Source organism: Dendrobates tinctorius, unplaced genomic scaffold (genome assembly GCF_039654945.1).
Source record: "Dendrobates tinctorius isolate UK_male_01 unplaced genomic scaffold, ASM3965494v1 ptg000224l, whole genome shotgun sequence".
Lineage (NCBI taxonomy): Eukaryota > Metazoa > Chordata > Amphibia > Anura > Dendrobatidae > Dendrobates > Dendrobates tinctorius.
The window spans coordinates 8,713,572-8,738,420 of NW_027361891.1; the positions used below are offsets into that span (position 1 = coordinate 8,713,572).

Below are 24,849 nucleotides of genomic sequence, written 5' to 3' on the forward strand. Positions count from 1 at the left end.
GTTTTGTGATGTCTGTAAGCAGCTTTGTGGTAGTGTGCTTTGGGGTAGTGTGGTGCCACCTGCAGGTCATTTTTTCTTACTGTAGGTTTATGAAAATTAATGTTTAAACTGTATTTTGTGATCAAATTGTGGATGTGTGGTTTGTTTGGCTATTTTCTTGCTGAAGGGGGCAAGTTTACCTTTCAAATGGTGTGTCATTTGTGTGTGGGTGCAGTATGAACGGAGATACAAAGTAATCACCGAAAAACAGTGTTTAGAAATAATAGAATAGATTACAGCTGCAATACCTGAAAATTAGCAGTTCTTTTTAACAGAATGTAGGTAAGCATAAGCATATGTGCACACCAAGTTTTTTTGAGATGTTCAGAAACCAAAAGTTTTCAAGTAGAAACCGTTCAAGGAAATTTTTTTTTTTTTTAGGATGTTTTTCTTTTTCTCAAGTGTTTTTGAAGGTTTTTTTTATAGATTTTTTCCCCTGAACTGTTCTTAGCAGCATTTTGATTAAACAGAACTTTAGTTTTCCTTCAGTATCAGCTTTAAAGTAGTGATGTGTATTTTTTTTTCCACCACGTATTTTTCAGAGCCTATAAAAGTTTAAAAACAAAAACTAAACTGACATGAACAGCAAATGTTCATTTTTCAAGCAGAAGACGTTTCAGGATACTTATTTTCTTTGACATTTTGTAATCCTGAAAAGTCGATTGCTAGCTTTTTTTTTTTTGCTGATTTCTTTAGCATTTTGTGGACGGTTTTGAATGATGAAGAAAATGCTAAGGGGTTTTTTTTATTATTTAGAAAATAGTCTGGTGTCTTGTGGGCATCTTTTTGGCTTTCAAATCGACTTCCATTACTAAGAATTGAGTGTCTTCATGGCGCAAGACACCAGAAGAATATAAATATCACTTCTTTTAAATGCTTGGCATCTTTTGAAAGCATATTCTTTTTGCAGCGTTTTCTGTGTGAAAAAAAAGCATCAGAAAGAATGCAGTGTGAACACACCCGTAGGCAATGTTCACATAGTATTTTGAGGAGTTTTTGTTTTTATTTGGAATGAAGCGGCTGTAAAATCCTTTTCAAAAACTGCTTAAATACTTCATTTTTATGGGAAATAACCTCATGTAAACAGCAAAGTGTATTTTTTCCTCAAGAGGTTTTGAAAAACACCAGACGAAAAAAAACGGAACTTCATGGAAAAAAAGGCTGTGAAAAAAATGGTTCAAAAAGAAAAAACATTTAAAAGCTCTCCAGGAAAAATCCTCTATAACCCCCCCCCACCCGAAAAAAAAAAAAAAAGTTTCAGCAAGAACGTAAAGTCTAGTAATTGCAGCTTTGAGGGGAACCTTTCACGTTCAAAATGCAATTAACCTGCAGATATGGGGTTATTCTGCAGGATAAGGGCGTTCTGAAGCTGCCCAGCGCCTGCACTTAGGACCCCCCCACACTGCCGGGAGGGAGTGAGCTTTATTCCTCGCGGCAGCATTCAGATTTCAGTCACCGGAACGATACGTGTGCAGGTTCAGTAACCGCTCTGTCTATAGAGAGCTACGTTCCTGGCACTGACTGATGGCTCCCTTAGCATTAAGGCTGGCTGTCAGTCAGTGGAGGCGACGTGATTATAGCTTCTGCTCACCACATACAGAGGGGTGACTGAACTCTGAATACTGCCAGGAGGAATAAAGTTTATTTTGTCCCGGCAGTGGGGCTCTAACTGCCAGCGCCGGGCAGGTTCAGTATGCTATTAACCTACAGATTAACCCCATATCTGCCAATTAAAGGGGTTGTCCACTACTAGGACAACCCTTTCTTGATCTAAATGTTTGGCCCTGATAAAAAAAAAAAAAAAGCTCCTACTCCCCTCCCATGCTGACGCCGTTCCAGTGGTGTCGGCACTCGTGGTCTCATGTCTCATGTGGTTTTTTTGACATGCAGTACCCCGAACCCAATCAGCGCTGGTGTCACTGTCTCCTCCTTCAGATGAATTGAGCCTCCTCAGCCCGGACTTCCTCTTCATGTTTAACTCGTACGAAGGTGGGGGGGGGGGGGGACAGTGACGCCGGCACTGATAGGGCACCAGGCTCACGTGTCATGCAGCCACACGAAAGCATAGAGACCGTGAGTGCTGACACTGCTGGAATGGAGCCAGCACGGGAGGAGAGTATAAGCTTTGTTATGTTATCAGGGCCAAACATTTAGATCAAGAAGGGGTTGTGCTAGAAGTGGACAACACCTTTAATAGCGTTGTTGTTTTTTCATGTGACAAGCACCCTTTAATCACAATTCTAAACAGAATTACTAATGATAAAATGTACCCAAATATTTCTGTATGGTCATTAAGCACAAACCTCCATTTTATGTTAAATGCCATTCCAACTTGTGTGTTCTGCAGTTCATCATTACATTCTGCTCACTTACATGCTAAATTGACTAGAAATTATTTGAACTTTTTGGGTGGAGGTTATGTAACTAATAGTAAAATGAGAGTTAATATTTGGTGAATTTGAGAATGATTTCTAGATTTACCTGTGTGGTTAGAAATATGTGACCTACACCCTTGATGATTCCAGGTGGCATGCAAGATTATAACTACATCTTCAAGCAGTGCATGGAAATCACTCTGGAGGTGTCATGCTGTAAATATCCAGATGCCTCCACTCTTCAGGGGTTTTGGAATGACAACAAAGTGTCGCTCATTGAGTACATGAAGCAAGTCCATCTGGGTACGTGACTAATCATCTAAGTTAATGATGTGAAAAGAAATCTCAGTAGTTTAAAATATAATTAAGAGAAAAAACAAAAATCAATCAAAGTTCCCTTACTTGACTAATTCCCCATCTAACACCCCGGTGGGCAAAGACTGATCATAAATTGCAAGAATGTGGAACTGTGTATTTAGAAAAATGCACAAAATGTAATAGCGTGTAGATTCAGCTGTGAATGAAAATAGCAGGAGAAGTTGCGTGTGTCGGCTTACGTTGTGTATTTGCAGATGACATTTTATCAAGTTGAATGTGGCTCAACATTTCTGTGCAGATTTTAAAAGTCTGCAGTATGCAAATTCTGTGCAAATTGAGAGCGGAGTTCACTCTCTGCAATGGAAATTTGAGACAAAATCTGCATCAAAATCCGCATGCAACAAGAGCGCAACATGTGAAATCACCCACGTTATGTAATGCTTTGTGGTTTGTTTCCCCGTTTCTGCATTCCTTGAGTTGAAATCAGTAAATGATCTGAAAAGAAGGAAAAGTGTTAATAGTACCGTATATACTTGTGTATAAGTTGACCGGAGTATAAGCCAAGGCACCTAATTTTGCCACGAAAAACTGGAAGACGTATTGACTCGGGTATGAGCCGGGTATGCATTGTCCCCTCATCACTATCCTGGTATGCATGGCTCCTTATCCTTGTCCTGGTATGCATGATTCCTCATCCCTATCCTTGTATGTGTGGCCCCACCATGAGAAAAACATTAAAAAAACCCTCCTACTTACCATCCCTGCGCACCCTCGCAGCATCTTGTTCTGGTGCCAGCAGCTCCTGCGGCCGGCCGATCACATGTCCCCGCTTATTAAGGTAATGAATATTCACCTCTCTCCACTCAGCGGGGACTTGTGATTGCTCGGCCGCAGGAGCTGCTGGAAGCCGGAACAAGATGGTGCGAGGGCGATCAGGGAAGGCAAGTAGGAATTTTTATTTATTTTTTACAGCTGCAGGAAGCCGGCTGCTGCAGATGTAACTGTGCGCTATAAGAGAAATATTTATTGTCAGCACATTGAATATTCATTCCTTTAGCAGCGGGCAAAGTTGCCGCCTCCACTGACTCCTGCCTCCTGTGACCCGCTGTTCTGCCGCTCCCCCTCCACCGCCGGCTTCTGGGAAAATGACTCGTGTGTAAGCCTAAGAGCTCGTTCACACATTGCAGAATTGACGTCCAAATTTAAGGACATGAAATTCACAGCATTTTAGAGTAGCAAAGTAGTGAATTGAATTTCAAGAATCTGATCCACATGTTGTTTTCACTGGCAATGAACTGGGTGAAATTCGCAACAGTAGCCGAATATTTAAGATTTAGTTACATACTTACATAACTATATAGGTTGAAAAAAGACAGATTTATTAAGTTGAACCTTTCTCCACCAGTTTTACATTCTCTATCGCTAGATTTATAACCCACAATGCCACTTGTCAGAAATGCATCCAAAACCTTTTTATATGCTGTTTTAGTATTTAGCATCACTACCTCTTGTGGTAGGGAATTTCACAGTGTGTCTGCTCTAACTGTAAAGAACCCTTTCCCATTTAGCTGCCAGAATCTTCTTTCTTCCACCTGTAATGAGTGTCCCCTGGTCATTAGTAATGGTCTTTAGAAGGAATAAGTCATGCGCTAGTTCTTTGTACTGACCACACATATATTTATACATATAAATGAGATCTTCTCTGAGGTGTCTTTTTTTCTAAGCTAAACAAGCCCAACTTTCCCAAACTTTCATTATATATATGAGAGGCCTTCCATCCATTTTTATAATCTAGTTGCCCACATTTTAACCAACTAACTTCCTAATATCCTTTTTCAAATGTGGCTCCCAAAACTGGATCCCATATTCTAGATGTGGCCTCACAAGTGATGTATAAAGTGGTAATAATATGTTGGGATCACCGGATTTTATCTTGCTTTTTATACATCCTAAAATCTTGTTTGCTTTTGCAGCTACTACTTGACATTGAGTGCTACTGCTCAGCTTACTTGTGACCAGAATACCCAAGTCCTTCTCCTGTTCTGTACGCCTGAGTATACTCCCATTTAATATATATGCAGCAATAGAATTACTCGGTCCCAGGTGCATTACCCTACATTTATCCACATTAAACCTCATTTGCCAAGTGTTTGCGCATTCAGTCATCTTATCGTTTTGAAATATTGTAACGTCAAGGTCAGATTTACAGATTCATAACAAAAATCAGCCATAGAAGTCACATGGACTTTTTTCCTTTACAAAGAAAGCATAACCTTATATTTTCACTCTCCTTTACTGAAAAAATGCCGCAAAAGCTACATGCATGACTCCAGCCAGAGGGAGAGTTCACTCTCTGCAGTTATATTGAGTTTTTCAGTTTGTGGAAAACATGGATTTGCCTTTGATATGTGAACTCACTCTTTAGGTTGCAAAATTATTCAAACAATAATTGTTAATGTCTATTAGAAAATAAAAAAATTAACTCCATGAGCCTTTGGAACATCTATGGCAAGTTCATTGGTAATTTAACTCCTTCACAACGCGTGACCAAGTTCCATTTTTTTGTTTTTGGATTCTTCCCCCTTCCAAGAGCCATAACATTTTTATTTTTCCATCCACATGAGGACTTGTTGTTTGCGGGACAAGTTGTACTATTGAATGACACCATTCATTTTATCATACTGTATGATGCACTGGAAAAAAAAAACTCAGTTGAAATTGCCCCCAAAAAAGTGCACTTCTACAATTGTTTTTGTTCTTTACCATGTTGACTATATTGTAAAACTGACCTGCCAACATGATTTTCAAGGTCAATATGTTTAAGCTGATACAAAACATGTATCATTTTTTATTTTAGTGGTGGTAAAAAGTGAGAAATTTGAAAAAAAAAATAGAGATGTGAGCTGGAAAGGTGAACAATTCAACACCAATAAAGTGACATGTGCATAAAAAACATTTATAGTACCTCCACTAACAATTAGAGTGCCGACCGCCCCTGACAGGCAGGATTGGTATCAGCAGGGAACAGCAAAGTGAGGTACTATAAATGTTTTTTATGCACATGTCAGGCTACTTTCAGATTTGCGTTTGGAGGCGCAGCGCAGGGCCGCCGCTAAGCTCCGCCCCCGGCCGCGCCTCCGGTCAGCTTTTCTGATCGCATGAAACTGCATGCGATCAGCGTACCCTACAGTTAGCATTGGGTACCCTGATCGTGCGCTGGTACACTTTTGCCGGCACTTGCACCCTTTTGGTGCTGTGCCGAGCGCACAAAAACGCGTATCCTATTTACAAATTATATACCATCTCCCACATAAGGTAAATCCGTGAAACAATCTTCTAAAAGGAGTGCACCCCATACGTGAACAAGGGAGGGAACTAAGGGTGCTGTCATGGGCTTCCGAAAAATACCGTTACCGGTACGTAACTTAATATTTTATTCGGACTCCCATGACAGCACCACGAGAGAATTACAGAGATGTATACTAACTTAGGGAGGGACTACAGCCTGCAGCACCCTTACCCCAAAAGGTGAGATCCGAGGAGACACCCATATCTAACCGATAGTGGTTAAAAAAGGTGGAAGGAGATGACCAGGTGGCCGCCTTACATATCTGGTCAATTGACACTCCAGATTTCTCTGCCCAAGATGACGCCATGGCACGAGTGGAATGCGCCCTCAGATTCTGTGGAGCCGGACAGCCACCTGCTGTGTAGGCAAGAGAGATAGGAAAATGGATTAGGGAGGCTAACGTGCGTCTTGATACCCTAAACCCTTTCTTAGGACCTTGGAAGGATAAAAACAATGCGTTCTCTTTCCTCCAAGGATCAGTGGCTGATATATATTTTAGTAGGCATCTTTTAACATTAACGCATGAAGCTTCTGCTCTTTAGGGTTGGTAGGATTAGGGAGGAAGGAAGGGAGAACTATCTCTTGTGTCCTGTGAAAGTGTGACGCCACCTTGGGCAAGTATGCCGGGTCCGGTTTTAGGATTACTCTATCCTGTAAGAACTCTGTATAAGGGGGCAACCTGAAAAGTGCCTGTATATCACTTATTCTACGTGCGGATGTTATTGCTACCAAAAAAGCTGTCTTAAGGGATATAACCTTTAGCGAGGCCGAATCTAGAGGTTCGAATGGCTTCTCTGTCATAGCTGTAAGGACTAAATTAAGTCCCATGGTATACATTTATCCCTGTGTATGGGTCTAGATCTAGTAGCCGCTTTCATGAATCTGGCCACCCAATAGTTGCTGGAAATATCACAGGTAAATAGGGCCCCCAAGGCTGAAACCTGTACTTTTAAGGTACTTGTGGAAAGACCCAATTCGAGACCCCTCTGGAGGAATTCTAGAATCTGTTTTGTGGGTATTCCATCCCTGATATTAAACTCAGAGGTGGACAGGAATCGCCTCCAGGTTCTAGCATAGATATTTGTGGTAGTTTACTTCCTGCTTTTCAGGAGGGTATCAATTACATTTTTGGAGAAACCTCTATTCTTCAACAGTGCCCTCTCAAACACCACGCCATCAAATGGAGTCCCGCTACTTGTGGATGGTTGACTGGCCCCTGGTAGAGGAGATCCGGAAGGTTCGGCAGTACCCAGGGATTGCATACTGACATGGTCCTCAACCATGCGAACCAGGTCCTTCTGGGCCAGAATGGGGCAATTAATATGACCCTTGCTCGATCTTCCCTGATCTTTCTTACTACCAGAGGTAAGAGGCTTAATGGTGGAAAGGCATATGCCAGAGAGAAGTCCCATTTTATTAGGAAGGCGTCCACTGCCAGTGGATTTTCCCTGGGGTTCAGAGAGCAGAATGTTTTTTCCTTTCTGTTTTCTTTGCTGGCAAAGAGGTCTACCTCCGGCTAACCCCATTTGCAGACAATCAGGTTGTAAATGTCCGTGTTTAAAGCCCATTCTCCTTGCCTTAGGGCCCTGTGGCTTAGAAAGTCTGCCTTCATGTTGTCTTTCCCTCTGATGTGGAGCGCAGTTAAAGATTGAAAATTTTCTTCGGCTATCTGAAAAAGACGTTCCGTTATCCGCATCAAGGCCTCGGAGCGTGTTCCCCCTTGGTGGTTGATATAGGCTACTGCTACCCGGTTGTCCGAGAAGATCCTCACATGATGACCCTGTAGGTACATGAGTTTTTTAACTGCCAACTCAATCACCAACAGTTCCCTCTGGTTAGATGAGGTTTCAGTTTCGGAGTCCCAATGTCCCTGTACCACTATGTCCCTGTACCACTATGTCCCCCATATGGGCCCCCCAACCCAAGGGGCTAGCATCTGTGGTTATTATGCGGGTTATCTGCGTCACCCAGGGCACCCCTGAGGATAAGTTATTGTCATCAAGCCACCATCTAAGAGATGCAAGAGTCAAAGGGCTTAAAGATGCCTGACCCTGTAGAGACCCCTCTAAGGCCCTGCTACTAACTAGGACATCTCTCTGAAGGGATCTAGTGTGAAATTGTGCCCACCTGACTGCTGGGATACATGAAGTTAGAAAGCCTAACAGAGACATGGCTTGTCTGAGGGTCATGGAGGATTTATTAATTGCCCGAAGTACCTGCTGTTGTATATGTTCTAACTTATCTGATAGTAGAAGACACTGCTGAGTTTCTGAATTTAACAGTAAGCCTAGGAACTTTTGGACTCTTAGGGGCTGAAATTGGGATTTCTCGTAATTTATTATCCATCCGAGGCTCTCTAGTCTGGATTTAGCCTTCTCTATCTGGGATAGACAATGCTCCATCGAATTCCCCACAATCAAATAATTGTCTAAATACGGGACAATCAAGATATCAGCAAATGAGCCATGACTTTGGCCACTATCTTCGTAAATACTCGGGGCGCTGCTGAAAGACTAAAAGGAAGATGTTGTGAGTTCATTTTCCCCTTCGTCACTGAGGTCTTGTGAACTCCCTATTCTGGTAAAGGAAGGTAATGAGCCTGATTATCAGGCACCTGAGTCTAATGAGGATGACTGGCTGAGTGGAGTCACGGACTGGATATAAGGCTGCCGACGCCCATCTGCCCTGCGGGTGATTTCTCTGTGGACTTCTAGGACACCAGTCTGATTCCTGCTCCCCTAAAGCTAAGTTTTTTGCTTTGCCTGTTGCATTTGTGTTTTGTTTTTGTTTTCCTTGCTTTTCTGGATTCTGCCATTCCCTGCTGGGGTGAGCTGAATCTCCTTTTGCCTGTTGCTCTGTCTTCAGAATATTCCCGAGTACTGACATAGCTTTTTGAAGCCTAGCGTCTTCAGAGCCTTTTTCACTGTCAGTCTGTTGGCTCTTATTTTCATAGGGTTTTTCACGGATTGCAGACAGCAGCCTTCCTGTCCTTTCCTATGTAGTTAGCTTGGGCCCCGTCTTTGCTCAGTCTATCTTTCTGTCTGTGTTAGTGTTTTCATCTTGCTTCACCGTCATTATATGTTGGGGCTGCCTATTGCTTTGGGGTCTGCTCTGGGGCAGTTTAGATTTCCCCTTTCTTTCTTTAGGCCTAGTTAATTCTCCGGCTGTGATCGAGGGGTCTAGGGCATCGTAGGAACCCCCCACGGCTACCTCTAGTTGTGTTGATAAGTTCAGGGGTCTGCAATCCGATAGCTGCCAACTTCTCTGGTTTTCTGGACTTAGCTAGCATTTCTGTTTTTGCCTCCTACGGTGACTCAATCATAACAGGAAGAGGTCTAAACTGAAAATGATGGATTAGACCGTCCATTGAAACCGCCACTCTCAGGAACTGCTGGAAGTTTGCGTGGATAGGCACATAATAGTATGCGTCTTTCAAATCCACGACTGCCATAAAACACCCTTCAAACAACATCTTTATTGCTGAACTGATGGATTCCATCTTAAAGGTGCAATTAACCAAAAACTCATTGAGGGAACGTAAATTAATAATGGTTCTAAATGATTTATCTGGTTTTTGGATCAGGAACAAGGGAGAGTAGAAGCCTCTACCTCTCTGATTCCGGAACCTCTACCAGGACCTTTTTCAGGCACAGGCTCAAGATTTCTGCTTCTAAAGCAGCTTGTTCAAGAGGCAAAGATCTTAAGGGAGTTGGTTTAAAGGTATCCCATGGAACATAACTAAATTCCAACTTGAGTCCGGTGGATATTACGTTCCGCACCCAGTCACTATTGGTGATCTGCAACCATGCTGGGTGGAAGGCTGACAGTCTACCCACCACGGGAATTGCTACTCATTGGCCCGGTTTCTTTCGCTTTCTTGACGAACACCTGAATATGAAGCCCGTACCTCTTCTCCTTCATCCTCCCATCTGGGACGGTCTCTATTAGGTGAAGGATTGCGCCTTCTCCCCTGACTGAATCTCCTATTGAACGGACGTCGGTAGGATGCGGACCACAGATTAGGGAAATTTTTCTTATCGTCCCCGACTTTCTCAAGCAACTCATCCAGGACTGCTCCGAACAAATATTCCCCTTCACACGGGATAGTGCAGAGCTTTGACCTGGATTGAATGTCTCCCTGCCAGCACTTTAGCCACAGGGCTCTACGAGCCGCATTAGAGAGTCCTGCTGCCCTGGCGGCCATTCTCACCACATCAGCAGAGGCGTCCGCTAGGAAGGCTGCGGCCTCCAGAATTACTGGTAGGGCCCCATGAATTGTCTGTCTAGGCGTCCCTTGTTTCAACTGAGACTCCAACTGGTCCAACCAGATCATCATGGACCTGGCCGTACATGTTGAGGTTACTGCTGGTCTTAAAGAACCAGCTGCCATCTCCCAGGCACCTTTAAGGAAGGTATCTGCCTTCCTATCTAGAGGATCTTTAAGGGTCCCCATGTCCTCGAAAGGTAGTGAGGATCTTTTTGATGCCTTTGCGATTGCCGCATCTAATTTAGGGGCCTTGTCCCAAGTGTTCACCGCCGCATCATCGAAGGGGTATCTACGTTTGAGGGCTGGTGGTAGCGAACCTCACTTATCTGGTTTCTTCCATTCTCTACAGATTAAATCTTGAATCTTTTCGTTCAAGGGGAAGACCCTTCGCTTTCTCTGCTCCAGCCCCCCTAACATGACATCCTGCATAATTGAGGTTTAGGCCCCTCCACTTCCATTGTTCCTCTCACCGCCTTTACCAGCGTGTCCACCCGGTCAAGCGGCAGACAAAACCGGCCAGAATCCTCTTCCTCCGAGGATGAGGGGGATGAGACATGGTAGTCCTTACTTCTCCTCCATTCTACCGAGGAATCTGACTCCACAGGGTCCCCACCCCTTAAGCTCTCCGGTTGGGACAGGGATTTCAGGGTTTCCCTCATCTCTGCCCTGACTATGTCCTTTAAGCTTGCAGCTATTATGGGCGATTCTTCCACCACTGTCTGCTGGATACAGGGGGGACACAACCTTTTGGGGCATGAGCCCAGTAATGGGCATGCACAAAGTGCGCATTCTCTGTGTTTTGTTTTACTCGTGGATTTCTTCCCCTGAAAATAAAACATAGAGGGAGGCCCCGTCACTGAGTGAACATTCACGTAGATCACTTACCAGTGCAGCAAGTACCAGAGAATGAGGGGGATCTTTCTCAGTCGATGCTCCTGTCTGTCTAGAGGAGCATTTATGACTGGATTAGTCACTTTGTCCCGCACGCTCCTGTCACGGGACTCCTTTTTCTTTTGTTTGACCTGCCGAAGGTCCTCTAGGGGCGGCAGTGATGATTGTCGCTGCTGCCGCCGTTGCTGCTGCCTTTGCTGCTGCCCTCGTTCACTCTCCATTACTGCGTGCAATAATGTGGCCAAAAGCATGGAACCCCTTTTGGGCCCTGCTTATATACCCCTCCTCCAGACAGCAGACATGCCGCGCCTACCCCCTTGATTGGGCCCCCCTCCCCAGCTGGCGCCGCTATTTGCCGGTGACCCGGCGCTTACCAGCGCCTATTCTGATGGGCACCGCCATCTTGGGAGTCTTTGCGCCTGCGCAGTGGCGCCGCTGGCCCGGAAGCGTCCCCAGGCTCCGCCCCTGACATCACCGCGACCCGGCACACGCTTCCTGCGTAACTGGAAGTCACGCGGGACGCTCGGGCATTCCTTACACAGCGGTCCCCGGCACCATGCGGCCGCGCCGGCCCCCCCGACCACAGCAACCGCGCCGCCGGAGCAGGGAGACCCTGGGGGGCATACTCACCGGAGGTGGCTGATCGCTTCCCTAGAGGCGGATATCCTCCGGACACCGCTCCCTGCTGTACACGCCACCGCCGTGCAGCCCATCCAGGACCACCGTGGCGTCTTCCAGGAGCTCCGCACCTGGCCGAGGTAGGAAACCCCCCTGCTACCTGTACCGACTGGTCAGCCTGGGATCCATCTGGATTCCGTCTGTAAGGATCCCATCCCCTCAGGAACAGGAAACCAACTGATGCGTGGGAGAGGTGCCGCCCTTTTGTATCTGTAGGTTTCCTGTTCCTGAAGGGCGGATCCCCTCTCTCATGGTGCTATCATGGGACTCTGAATAAACTGTATGTATAATGAAAATGATGATCTCCTATGAACACCAGATACAGGTTGTCTTTCACAGACGTCATTTCAAGCATGGTGGTATTCAACAGACCCCCGGCCAGGCCCGGATTGGCCACTTACCCAACTGGGCATTTTCCCGCTGGGCCGCCATTTTCAAGAGGTTATGGGCCGCTGGCTGCGGCGGGTCGGCCTCTTTTTTCCTGCCGCCGGCCCTTTAAATTTTCTGGCAAGGTGGCAGGCAGCGGGGGTTAAAAACGTTACGCGACGTGGTGACGCTGCACGTCGTCGGTCGACAAGGCCCCGCCCCCGGACCGCAGCAGGAGCAGTAGGAAACCTGGCGGCCGCGGCCATTTGTAATTTGAGCGCATGGCGTGGGTGGGCGAGTCGGATTTGGCGAGTGGCGACCCTGGGCCTGGGCTGGCGCTGGGCCATGATGTGAGGACTCCTGGTAGAGCAGAGTAATGCAGCCTTTTTGTAGCAGTATTTTTTATGAGTCACTCACATGTGTGTGGCCGGCGGCAGAAGTTGTGCGTGGCTGGAGCGGGGGATATGCACGGCTCGTCCTGCTGCTCTCCCATGTGTGCGCTGCCATACAGGCAGGAAGTCTGGCTGCAGCCATGAGCGCCGGACTGGAGCTCACCTATGGGGACGACTGCGAGGTGGCAGTGAGTGAGGTAAGTGCTCTCCTAAGCTGGGTGCTGTCACTGCCTCTGTGTGATGGCAATGCTCGGGGCCGGTGACTTGGCCAGTGCAGCGTCAGTGGAGACTATTCATGTATGTGTAGCCTTATGGCGCCCGACACCCCGCTGCTGTCACTGTGCCCTGCAGGGTCCTGGGTGGTTCACAGCTACGGGTACATGTCACTAATGAGACCCCCACAATGGATATGCTCCATGTACCCAGCACTGTGGTCTCCAAGAGCGAGACCCTATAACTATTCCTACTATTCAGTCCTCCGTGCATTGTCCATCTGCACTGAGCTGTACAAGTACCGCACACATGGACTCCAGCCCTGACCAGAGAGGACGGGGATCTGGGGGAAGGGAAAGGAAGTTGGTTCCTTGGGGAAGTTTTTGTATCTGGAATATTTTCCCTGCTGTTGCTAGAATCAGGCCCGGATTGGTAATATAACCAACCGGGCATTTTCCCACTGGGCTGCTGTCATGTGGGCCGCGGGCGGCAGCGCCCGCTCATCTGGCCTCTTGCCAGCTGATGCAGCCACTGGCCTGGCTGTTGTTCCTGCTGCCAGCCCTCTGTGGGCACGCGGTTATAGTTTCCAACCCTCCCGCACTGCAGGGGGTATACGGAGCGGAGCCGTGTGTGTACGGGATGTACGGAGCGGAGTAAGGTGTGTACAAAGCGGGCTTTTCCCACGGACACAGGAGTACACGGCGGAGCCCCAAGGAGCATTTTAAAACTCACACATGACGTTCCACCGGAAGTGATGTGCTGCAAGCTGACCGGAAATTAGATAATTTCATGAGGAGATTGTGACTGAACTAGGAATGCTTCAGTTCCATCACCATGTCCTCTTCCGACAGCGGGATCACCTTGGAATCGGGGATGCCGGCCATGTGAGCGGATCATGATATGTCCTGCATTGGGAGGCTCAGGTGGGCACTACAATGGGAGCCGGGCTGTTATAGTATCTTTATAGAATCTTTCTTTATTTCTCTTTTTCTTTCTTTCCCTCATTTTCTTTCTCTCTCTGTTCTTTCTTTCTCTCTAATCTTTCTTTTTTCTTTCTCTTTCTGTTCTTTCAATCCCCTCTTTCTTTTTCTTTCCTCTTTCTTTCTCTCTGTTCTTTCTCTGTCTCTCTGTTCTTTCTTTCCCCTCTTTCTTTTTCTTTCCTTGCTTTCTCTCTGTTCTTTCTTTCCCCTCTTTCTTTCTCTCTCTGTTCTTTCTTTCTCACTCTCCTTTCTTTCTCACTCTCTGTTTTCTCTCTTCCTTACTGCCAGTCAGGGTGCCCATAATGCTAGCCACTGTGCCCTCAGTACCAGTCAGTGTGATCAGCAGTGTTAAATGGGTGCGGTTGGGCGTGGACATGGGTGTGGCTAGTTGCAAAATGGATGTGGCTGGGGCGTGGCCTAAAATTTGCAGCGGCGCGCTGCTCGCACCGCTGTCTTTCTTCCTCTTTCCCTTCAAAACTTGGGAGGTATGATAGGGGTGGCTATGACCAGGGGGTCTGGGTGCCCAATGGATAGCAGTTCTACCAGGAATTCTGTCACCATGCGTACAAAAGGGGACAGAGCTTTGGGAGGAGTACTGTACCTAAAAGCAATAAATAGGACTGAGCTGAAATACTGGGCACAGCTCTGACTACATGTTATAGTCGTGTTAATCTCCTCTCACTTCTTGTAATCTACAAGTGTACAAAGATATTATATAGTCGCCATGTGACTAGTGGGCCTGTGTAACTTCAAATGCCAGGGCTGAATTTTAGTCCCAGTCCGGCCCTGCCCCCCGGCTGTCATGGCAACCCATCATCACATCATGGACACGCAGATAGGCATGTGGAATGATGCACCCCCTGCCTACACGTGTTAAATGTCATTGTCAGAGATTGCATTTAACAAGTTAATAGCTCCACCGGTGGCTTTTAGAGGCTGATGGCAGATTTAATATGATGGCTTTGTGCCTGCATTAATGTCAGGGACATGACTTGTGACATAAATGTACATCATATGCCATGAAGGGGTTAAAGGTTTTCCAACCGCCATAATCAATGGTATCGAGATCATTTACTGAACTTTATGAAACGGTACAAACAGGTTGTTGGGTGACTATGTTTATGAGATTTGTACTCTATTTTCCCTTTCAATAACCTGGCAGGAATAAAAGGGCAAGTGTTTGACACAAACGGAGCACCTATCCAAAATGCTGTAGTGGATGTCCAGGACAGACAACGCATATGTCCTTACCGAACTAATGAAAATGGGGAATATTACCTATTGCTTCTTCCAGGAACATACACATTTAATGTAAGTAACAATAACGTATATGTTTTGAATATTTAATGTAGTCTACAGTAGTTTGAGTAGTAATAATATGGACCTTTCTGGATGGGTGCATATAGGACAGGCAATAGAACGATAGCCAGCAATTAGCCTGTGCGGTCTATATTGTATATATTATACCTATTCTCCATGTCACACCAATTGTACTCTTACCTGAGATTCCCTTTTCATAATTTAGGTTAAGATGTTGGACAAATCAATACAAAAAACGATAACCATACAAGAGACATCGACCACATCTGCAATGACCTACAACTTCCAGTTCACTGAAGCGACAAGCAGTCCTATGCCAGCAACAGAACCATGTACTCTTAATGGAAGCAATAACAGTGGCAGCACATTACAAGTATGCCTGCTGATGTTCTTTTTAAGAACAGTACTGGTGGTCTTACATAACACACTTTAGGATGCCAAAAGAACATCTGGAAGAAAGTGCCGAATCTGTTGGATGGAATTCACTTCAATGACAAATGTCATACGCCATTTCTACAAAACTACGGTGCAAAAATGTTCTTCTGTGTATGTGACCAGAGATAAACATATTTTAAATATTCTGTCCTAATTTGTGCTTTTTTTCTGTTAATGGTGTTTCCCTAGATTAAGCGCCAAATGTTTGAGCCCTAGGGGGTCTGACCACTTGGATGTCTGCCAGTCAGCAGCAGACTGTCAGCAGGATTTCACCCCCGGAACTATTTATATGGACATGTAGCTCTTTCCGAGACAAGTCCAGAAATACCTTTAGGGTATGTTGCCACAGTGAGCTTTTGCTGTTGCAGATTTTCTGCACTTATGTCATTTAGTTTACTTAAGTTTTTTTAGTGCATTTTTAATGCTGCAGTTTTTGTCTCTTTTTGATATGTCATGTTTTAAATTACTCCCCTTTCTTTTTCATACTTCCTGATATTTGGCTTTGACAAAACTATTGATAAAGTAATGTGTGTGCTACATAAAACTCAGCATACTTGCAACAGAAATTGACGTGCCGCGGATTTGAAACTGCAGGTCAGTTTACGGTGAGTAAAACGTCAGCACAATGACATGAGCTTTCTATAAATCACATCCACTCTGCTAGAAACGTAAGATGCTGCAATTTTGACACAGCAAAAATATGCTGCACTAAAAATGGATCTTGGGCCAACAGCTTTACATGGCCATGTCGTTCCTCCCTTACTGAGACAGCGGCTTTGAATTGAAATGCAAATGACTCGGAAGGACTATAGTCGATCTGAAGCCTCTGTCGCACTCCAGCTCTATTCCCTGCCCAGCGCTTCCTCCTCCAGCTTGACTGACAGAGCCCCTATGATAAGTGGCTTCATGCAAAAGAATAATCAGTCCAGTCGGAGGAGGCAGTCCCTCAGATCGAGTTTTTTTGAGTTGCTCAAAAATTAGGAGTCTTTTAAATAGAATCACCTCCAGGAAGTAGTTCTTTTTGGTGGAAGCTTTTCTTTAAGCAATTTTGAATACTTTTTTATTTATTCCCGCAGCCTTTTCATTTATTAGTGCCAAGTTTATAGCGGATACGTTCACGAAACAACATAACATGCTCTTTTTTTCTGGGGCCTTTCAAAATTTCTTCATATCAGGAGTTTTGAACAATTCTTCTCCTGAACAGTAAAGTGGGCTCACAAAAAAAAAAAAAAAACACTTAATGTATCCTTAGACTTTCTATTTTGAGAGAAGGAAGGAAGATTATAATTTACAAGTGTTGCTTTGGGATCTCCTTCATGAAATTTCAGAGCTGTGTATTCCCACATTGTTTGTCACTCTTTGGCCAAGTTCATAGGATTTTATACATCAAAGAATAAAATTGCAGTGTAATCTAGAACAAAAATAAATCAGATGGTATATGGTTGATCCATATGGGATTTTTTTTTTCAATTTGCTCACCCATAAATTTGAATATGCTATAGTCTCCTCTGAAATGCACAAGACACTAATGCATGCTTCTATTTGTTTCACCCAGACAGGGTTTAAAAAAAAAAGTACTCCAACGGTCTAATCTAATTACCATACATTGGTCCTAGAGCTGTCATGTGATGTCAGTTTTTTGTACGGACTGCTTTCAGACCAAAAGTACGGTTGTGTGAATATACAGAAGAATAAGATCTGACAATATTAGTACGTTAATGCATTTAAAAGAGAACCTGTCAGAAAGATTTTGTAATTGTAAAGTATAGATTTGGCTATAATGGGACTGTAATACTGATTACATGGATACCTTTGGTGAAGAAAATTTTAATTACCGTATATACTCGTGTATAAGCTGACCCGTGTATAAGCAGACCCCCCCCCCTAATTTTGCCACAAAAAACTGGGAAAACTTATTGACTCGCGTATAAGCTTAGGGTGGAAAATGCAGCAGCTACTGGTAAATTTCAAGAATAAAAATAGATACCAATAAAAGTAAAATTACTTGAGACATCAGTAGGTTAAATGTTTTTGAATATCCTTATTGAATCAGGAGCCCCATATAATGCTTCATACAGTTCATGACGACCCCATAAGATACTCCATACAAAATACATCCCATATAATGCTGCACAAAGATTAATAATGGCCCATAAGATGCTGCATAGAATAAAATGCCTCATAGATTATGCTCCATAAAGGTTATGGCCCCATAAAATGCTCCATAGATTATGCCCCTATATGCTGCCCCATAAAATGCTCCATAGATTATGCCCCATATGCTGCCCCATAAAATGCTCCATAGATTATGCCCCCATAAGATGCTCCATAAAATGCTGCATAGATTATGCCCCCATAAAATGCTCCATAGATTATGCCTCCGTATGGTGCCCCATAAGATGCTCCATAGATTATGCCCCCATATGCTGCCCCATAAAATGCTCCATAGATTATGCCCCCATATGGTGCCCCATAAGATGCTCCATAGATTATGCCCCCATAAGATGCTCCATAGATTATGCCCCCATATGCTGCCGCTGCTGCAAATAAAAAAAATGACATACCTCTCCGTTGCTGGGTGCCAGGTGTCCTGAGCAGGCGGGGACTGGTGTCGGTGTCACCGCTGGCTCAGGGCCCCGTCACCTGCGATATTCACCTGTCCCCGCTCCATCGCTGTGTGCCGCTCTGTCTCTTCCAGGTCGTCTGTCAGTGACTGTTCAGGCAGAAGGCGCGGCGCGCACTGACTACGTCACTGCGCCCTCTGACCTGTACATCACAGCCAGAGGATGCGGAGGACACAGTAGCACGCAGCGATGGACCGGGGACAGGTGAATATTGCATATATTTACCCCCTCCTGGCGCGGTCTCTACAGTCCCGCTTCGCCTCAGGCTCCTTCCTTCAGCGGTCACGTACTACAAATCATTAAAGTCATGAATATGCGCATATTCATGACTTTAATTAGCGGTACCACGTGACCGCTGAAGGAAGGAGCCTGAGATCGGGAGAAGCGGGGGGGCTGCAGAGACCGCACCGGAGGGGGGTAAGTATGATCTGACACCCCATCTCCCCCTCCCCCACTGACCCCCGGTATATGACTCGCATATAAGCCGAGAGGGGGACTTTCAGCCTAAGAAAATGGGCTACTTATCGGTAACAGGATTTTACAGAGCCCATGACAGCACCACCTGAGAGAGGGTATCCGCCCATCTAGGACAGGAATCCTACAGAAATAAAAGGGGGGTACCTTTTTTTATAGCATGAGAGGACCTCCAGTTATTAATACAACCAAAAAAAAAAAAAACATTCCTAACTATATACCCAATAAGGTAGTGCATACCAGGTAGAGATAAAAGGGGAGGAAATATAAGGATGCTGTCATGGGCTATGTAAAATCCCATTACTGGTAAGTAACTAAGAATTTTCCCTTTCTGCCATGACAGCACCAGCGGAGTGATTTATATAGAACAAAAACACCTAAGAGAGGCATCACTGTTTGTAACACCTTTCTCTCAAAGGATAGATTTTCAGAGGAAGACTGATCAAGTCGGTAATGCTTATAGAAGGTGGAAGGACAGGACCATGTAGCCACCTTACATATCCGGTCGACAGACACTTAGCCTTCTCTGCCCAGGAGGTCGCCATGGCCATGGTAGAATGAGCCTATGGAATTTGGTGGCCACTTTTGGGAGATAAGAAAGGACCCAGCCTCATATAACCGTATCCTCAGCAATCTGCGTAAATGGGTGATTAATTGATAATGCCTGCATATTGCTGACTCTGCATGCTGAAGTTAGGGTTACCAATATTACCATCTTTAAAGATTTGCCAATGAAGACAGCAAGTGGCTCAAAGGGGGCTCTAATAAATGTCTCCAGGACCAGATTTAAATCCCAGGGAGGTATTCTTGGGGCAGGTAATGGCATAGATCTATCACATGCATTGATGAATCTAATAATCCATCTATCGGCTGCCAAATTATAGTTATATAAAGGGCACTAGGGCCGATACCTGCACTTGTGCTAGTGGATAAGCCATTTCCATACCTCTCTGCATAAACTCTAATATGACATTTATTGGTATACTAGCTGAAGAGCCCGGCACTGCCCAGGCATAGTAACTAACTGTGGTTAGTTATAGAAAATTATAATTATCCTCCATCCCATAGTCCCGTGCCCATATACCCATCATACATATCCTCCATTGAGGGCAGAGCAGAATTCTGCAATGCGCAGGCGCCAGACCTCTCCCAGCGCCTGCGCACTGCAGGACTCTGCTCTGCCCTCAACAGGGCAGAGCAGTGCGCCTGCGCAGGAGCCATGACAGGAAGGAAAGAAGAGGTCGGCATATGAAGATGGGAGGCGCAGGACCGGACGGCGACACACATCGGACCGGACGCCAGGGTGAGAGTATAATCGCTTTTTTCTTACCTTTCAGGTTACATTGGGGGCGTATCTACAGCATTACAGAATGCTGTAGATAAGTCCCTGATGGCGATGGCAGCAGCTCATAGTCGAAAAGGGTGACAGATTCCCTTTAAACCCTTAAAAGTTGTGATTCATAATGTGCCCATGGAATTATATAAATAACAAAGAGCTGCTTTAAAGTTAATAATGAATACATTCAAAACAGCCATCAGAGTCCCACAGGAACCTATCATAATTAATAGTCCAAAGCAAGACACATAAAAAGAAAAAGTCTATAGAATACTTATCGTTATTGATGTTTATCCCTACGGAGTTTCCCCTCTAGCATCAGGCTGGACACTATTCCAGATAAGAATGATGGTGTGATGGTCTGGAATTCAATCAGCCTTCCAAATTTATAATATACAGCTGAGTTCACCATTTCAAGGTCAGGTTCATCAGAATTCGGCACCAAAGACACCGGCCCCTTCTAAGTACAGGGTCTGTGGTTACTGTTGATAGGATTAGGTATATACCCCCATTGGGCAAGTGATTATAAGCCAAGAAATTGCTGCAACACTTTTCCCACCAAAATTAGTGGAACGCAAACATGTTCCACATCTAGGTCACCCAACCAGAAGGTCACCGGCCCACATGACCAGAATGCTAAAAGACCCAGTGGAACGCAAATTCGGTCCGCATCTCAGCCACCTGAGCGAAAATCCACCAGCCACGTGACCGGATGTGTGCACATACTAGGGAGCACAACCTCTCACCACGGGCCAGCCTCATTATCAAAATCTCAGCAGCCACGTTACCAGGCCTTGTTTTTGTTCCAAGTTCAAAACTTCTGTTTCCAGAGCTAATTGTTTCCTGGAACCCCACCATTGGGAGCTGACATTCTGAAGGTGAGCAGGGGAACAGATCTAAATTCCAGCTATAGTCCTGACCGTTTTATCCCAAGAATCCAGGTGCTGGATGAAATCCTTTCCCAGGAAGGAAGTGGGACAACCTTCCTCCTACCTGAGGAGCCCGTTCACTTTGAGCGCTTCCTTGGCTCCATAGAAGGGCCTCCACACATGAAACCTCCAATTTTTAGTTTTTTATCTTTCAATCTCTCCTTATCATTAGGGGTCTGTTCTGATTATACTTTCTTTTACGAAAGGACTTCCTATATTGTGGTATAGATATACTAGGAAATCCTTTTTTATCTCGCGCTTTATTCAGTATATCATCTACTGCTCATCCGAAGAGAAACTCTCTTTCGCATGGAATCGAGCACAGCTTGGACTTGTACTGAACATCTCTCGGCCAGCTATTGAGACATACCACTCTACAGGTGGCATTTTACAGGCCTGCCGACCTGGTTGCCAACCTTACAGAGTCTGCCGAGGCGTCTGCGAGAAAGGCAGCTGCTCCTTGCATCATTGGGATATTTGACAGGATTTTATCCCTAGGGACGTTGTTACTAACCTGATCTAAATGCTGCAACCAAATAATCGAGTCCAGGAAATAAAGTGGCTTCAGGCACTCACCATCCCATAATAATCCTTTATTCGGTAAAATACAACAGCATGGAGGCAGAAAAATGGAGATGCACTAGACAGCTGTTTCGCGCACACATGCGCTTCTGCAGGTCTACACTGTTAGAGAAATTACGCACACTAAATACAGGTGTCAGTCCATATCTAATTTGCTGGTCATTAACCCGCCAGCTGAGTAACCCCACAATCCAAAAAAACAAACAAAAAAAAGACTAGGTTAGATAAAAACACCAAAATGCAGGCAGAGATGCTTACCTGCCAAGGCCACAGAACAAATGCACTAAACAAGGTGCAGCGGACCCATTAAGATGACACAGGTGCAAAAATACCTGATGAGGCAGCCAGCCTCCAATCAGGACATGGCCGGTTGGTATGATAGTGCACAAAAAATAGAATCTGTATGTGGCAGTGTTCACACAGAAAATGCAAAGCATCTGGCTGAACCTATTAGTGATGCCCATACTATTGGATCAGGTGGGCCAGCCAGTGCTAAAAGATGCATACCGTGTGAATAGAGACCACATTTTTAAGAGCCATCTGGGCCCAGCTGCACCCTGAAAAGAAAAAAATATACAGTGCAAAAAACACTGCCACATACAGATTCTATTTTTTGTGCATTATCATAACAAGCGGCCATGTCCTGATTGGAGACTGGCTGCCTCATCAGGTATTTTTGCACCTGTGCCATCTTAATGGGTCCGCTGCTCCTTGTTTAGTGCATTTGTTCTGTGGCATTGGCACAAGTCTGGAATAACAAAATTAACAAAGTTAAAAAATAGAATTAGTCTTACCGGTAATTCGGTTTCTAGGAACCTTCCACAACAGCCATATCGGAGGATGTCTCCCCACCTTAAGGGGGACAGGAAACACACAAGAGGTTAAATAACCCTCCCCTTCCTGCTACCTCCAGGGTTTTTTCTGGACACACTAGCATGTATAGTTACAACCAAAGTGCAGGAATCATCCAATAAGAGTATCAGAAAGGGAGGGAAATTAGTGCTGTCGTGGAAGGTTCCTAGAAACCGGTAAGACATTCTATTTTCTCTAGTCACCTTCCATGACAGCCTTTTTGGAGGACTACCAACAACTAATTTCTTAGGGAGGGACGACAGCCTGTAGAACTTGTCTGCCAAATGTCAAATCCCTGTTGAAATTTAGTCTAGAGTGTCTGGTGAATGTATGGACAGACGACCAGGTGGCGGCTCTGCATATCTGCTCAGAAGATGCGTCTTCTCTCTCTGCCCACGAAGTTGATACTGAACGAGTGGAATGGGCTTTCAGAGATGTAGAAGGTGGAATGTTCTGTGATGAATATGTCAGGCTGATAGCTTGTCTGATCCAATTCGCAATTGTATTCTTTGCCGCCTTTTTGCCTTTATTACGTCCGGAAAACTGAATAAATAAATTCTGGTCAATCCTCCATCTCTCAGTCTGTTGGAGGTAGAAGAGAACCCCCCTACGGACGTCAAGAGTGTGGAAGACTTCTTCCTTCGCATTGGAGGGATTTGGACAGAAGGAAGGTAATACAATGTCCTGGACTTTATGAAAGTTCGAGACTACCTTAGGCATTTAGGAGGGATCTAATCTCAGGATGATGCCATCCTCCGTGATAGATAAATAGGGTTCTTGTATTGACAAGGCCTGTAACTCTCCTATGCTCCTCGCGGTAGTAATTGCTACTAAAAACACAGCTTTAAGTGTTAAGTTTTTTAGAGTCATGGATGACAGAGGCTCAAAAGGATCCTTGGTTAATCCTTTAAGAACTAGATTCAAGTCCCAGGGAGGACTTGACTACAGAGTCTAGGACGGATTCCAGTTGCTGAGGTGATGAAGCGTTTGACCCAACGATGGCACGCCAGATCTTGATCAATGAATCAACTAAGAGCTGACACCTGTACCTTTAGTGTACTGGGTTTGAGTCCCAGATCTAAGCCACATTGAAGAAAATCTAAGATCTGTGCGATATTAGGATGGATTGGATCTGGAGTATCTGGGAAATACTAGGATGAAAATTTTTTCCAAACCTTCCCGTAGATGGCATTAGTCACTGGTTTCCTACTTTTTTTGTAGGGTTCGTATTACTTCCTCGGAGAAGCCTTTAGCCTTCAGAATTCTGGTTTCAGTAGCCAGGCCGCAACGTTCAATCTGCGCGGGTCTGGGTGTAGCAGAGGACCCTGGTGAAGGAGGTCGACCTTCTGGGGCAGAAGTATCAAGCCATCTAGAGCCATGTTCAGTAAAGCTCCGTGCCAGCTTCTCCCTTGCCACATGGGAGCAACGATGATTGTAGTGACCTGTTCTGAACGTATTTTCTGCAGTGTCCTCGCCAGCATGGGAATCGGTGGGAAGGCATAAGCCAGACCGAATTGCCAAGGATGGGAGAAGGCATCTACTCCCCATGCCTCATCTGTGGGACTGAGGGAAAAAATGTTTCCACCTTCGCGTTTTGACTGCTGGCAAAAAGATCCACATCGGGATTTCCCCACCTTGACACCAGAGACAAAAATACCTTTTGGTCCAGGCACCATTCCCCGGGGTGAATGTTCCTCCGGCTGACGAAGTCCGCCTGCGCATTGTCCAATCCCCTTAAATGTACTGCTGATATGCACAACAGATGTTTTTCTGCCCAGGAAAAAAATTCTTGCAGCCCCTAATTCTAGACAAGTATTTTGTGCCTCCTTGGTGTCAAAGGTAAGCCACTGTAGTTACGTTGTTTGAGTAGACGTGTTCAGTTCTCTCATATTTGAGGAGCTGGCTCTGATGTTTGGGGTACAAACCCCCTGAAAGTGTGATCTCCACTATAGAACCCCAGCCTCTCTGACTGGCATCTGAGGTGAGTATTTTTATGGGAAGCTAATCCCAGCTGACTCCCCGCTGGACGTTCTGGTAGTCCAACCACCATAGGAGAGACCTTACATGACCAGGAAGGGGGGTTCTCTTGGTCAGCGTGTTCCGATACATCTTTGAACACCGGAGCACAAGGCACTGAAGAATCAGAGTGTGGGCCTGAGCCCAGGAGACTGCTTGGATGCACGCTGTAACTGATCCTAGGATGGACACTGAGTCCCTCAGGGTTGGTGCTCTCTGGTCCCTGAACCTGGAGATCCTCTGAACAAGGTCAAGCTGTGGCTCCCTGGGCAAAAAAGTTTTAGTTACTCACCGGTTAACGGTATTTTTCGGAGTCCATGACAGCACCACCTGAGAGAGGGGATCCGCCATTCAGGAACAGGAAACCTACAGATATAAAAGGGCGGCACCTCTCCCACGCATCAGTTGGATTA

At 45.3% G+C, this 24,849-nt stretch overlaps 1 protein-coding gene across 3 annotated transcripts in view; it reads left to right on the plus strand.

Moving 5' to 3' along the window:
* CPM (carboxypeptidase M) overlaps positions 1 to 15,766 on the plus strand; it is a 158,450-nt gene extending 142,684 nt beyond the window's left edge. For all 3 annotated transcript variants that reach the window (XM_073555500.1, XM_073555498.1, XM_073555499.1), the window contains 3 exons: positions 2,565 to 2,717; positions 15,031 to 15,179; positions 15,394 to 15,766. In XM_073555500.1, the coding sequence (XP_073411601.1) occupies positions 2,565 to 2,717; positions 15,031 to 15,179; positions 15,394 to 15,621 (530 nt within the window). In that variant the 3' untranslated portion in view covers positions 15,622 to 15,766. The remainder of the gene's footprint in view (positions 1 to 2,564; positions 2,718 to 15,030; positions 15,180 to 15,393) is intronic.
* The last annotated feature ends 9,083 nt before the right edge of the window (positions 15,767 to 24,849 follow it).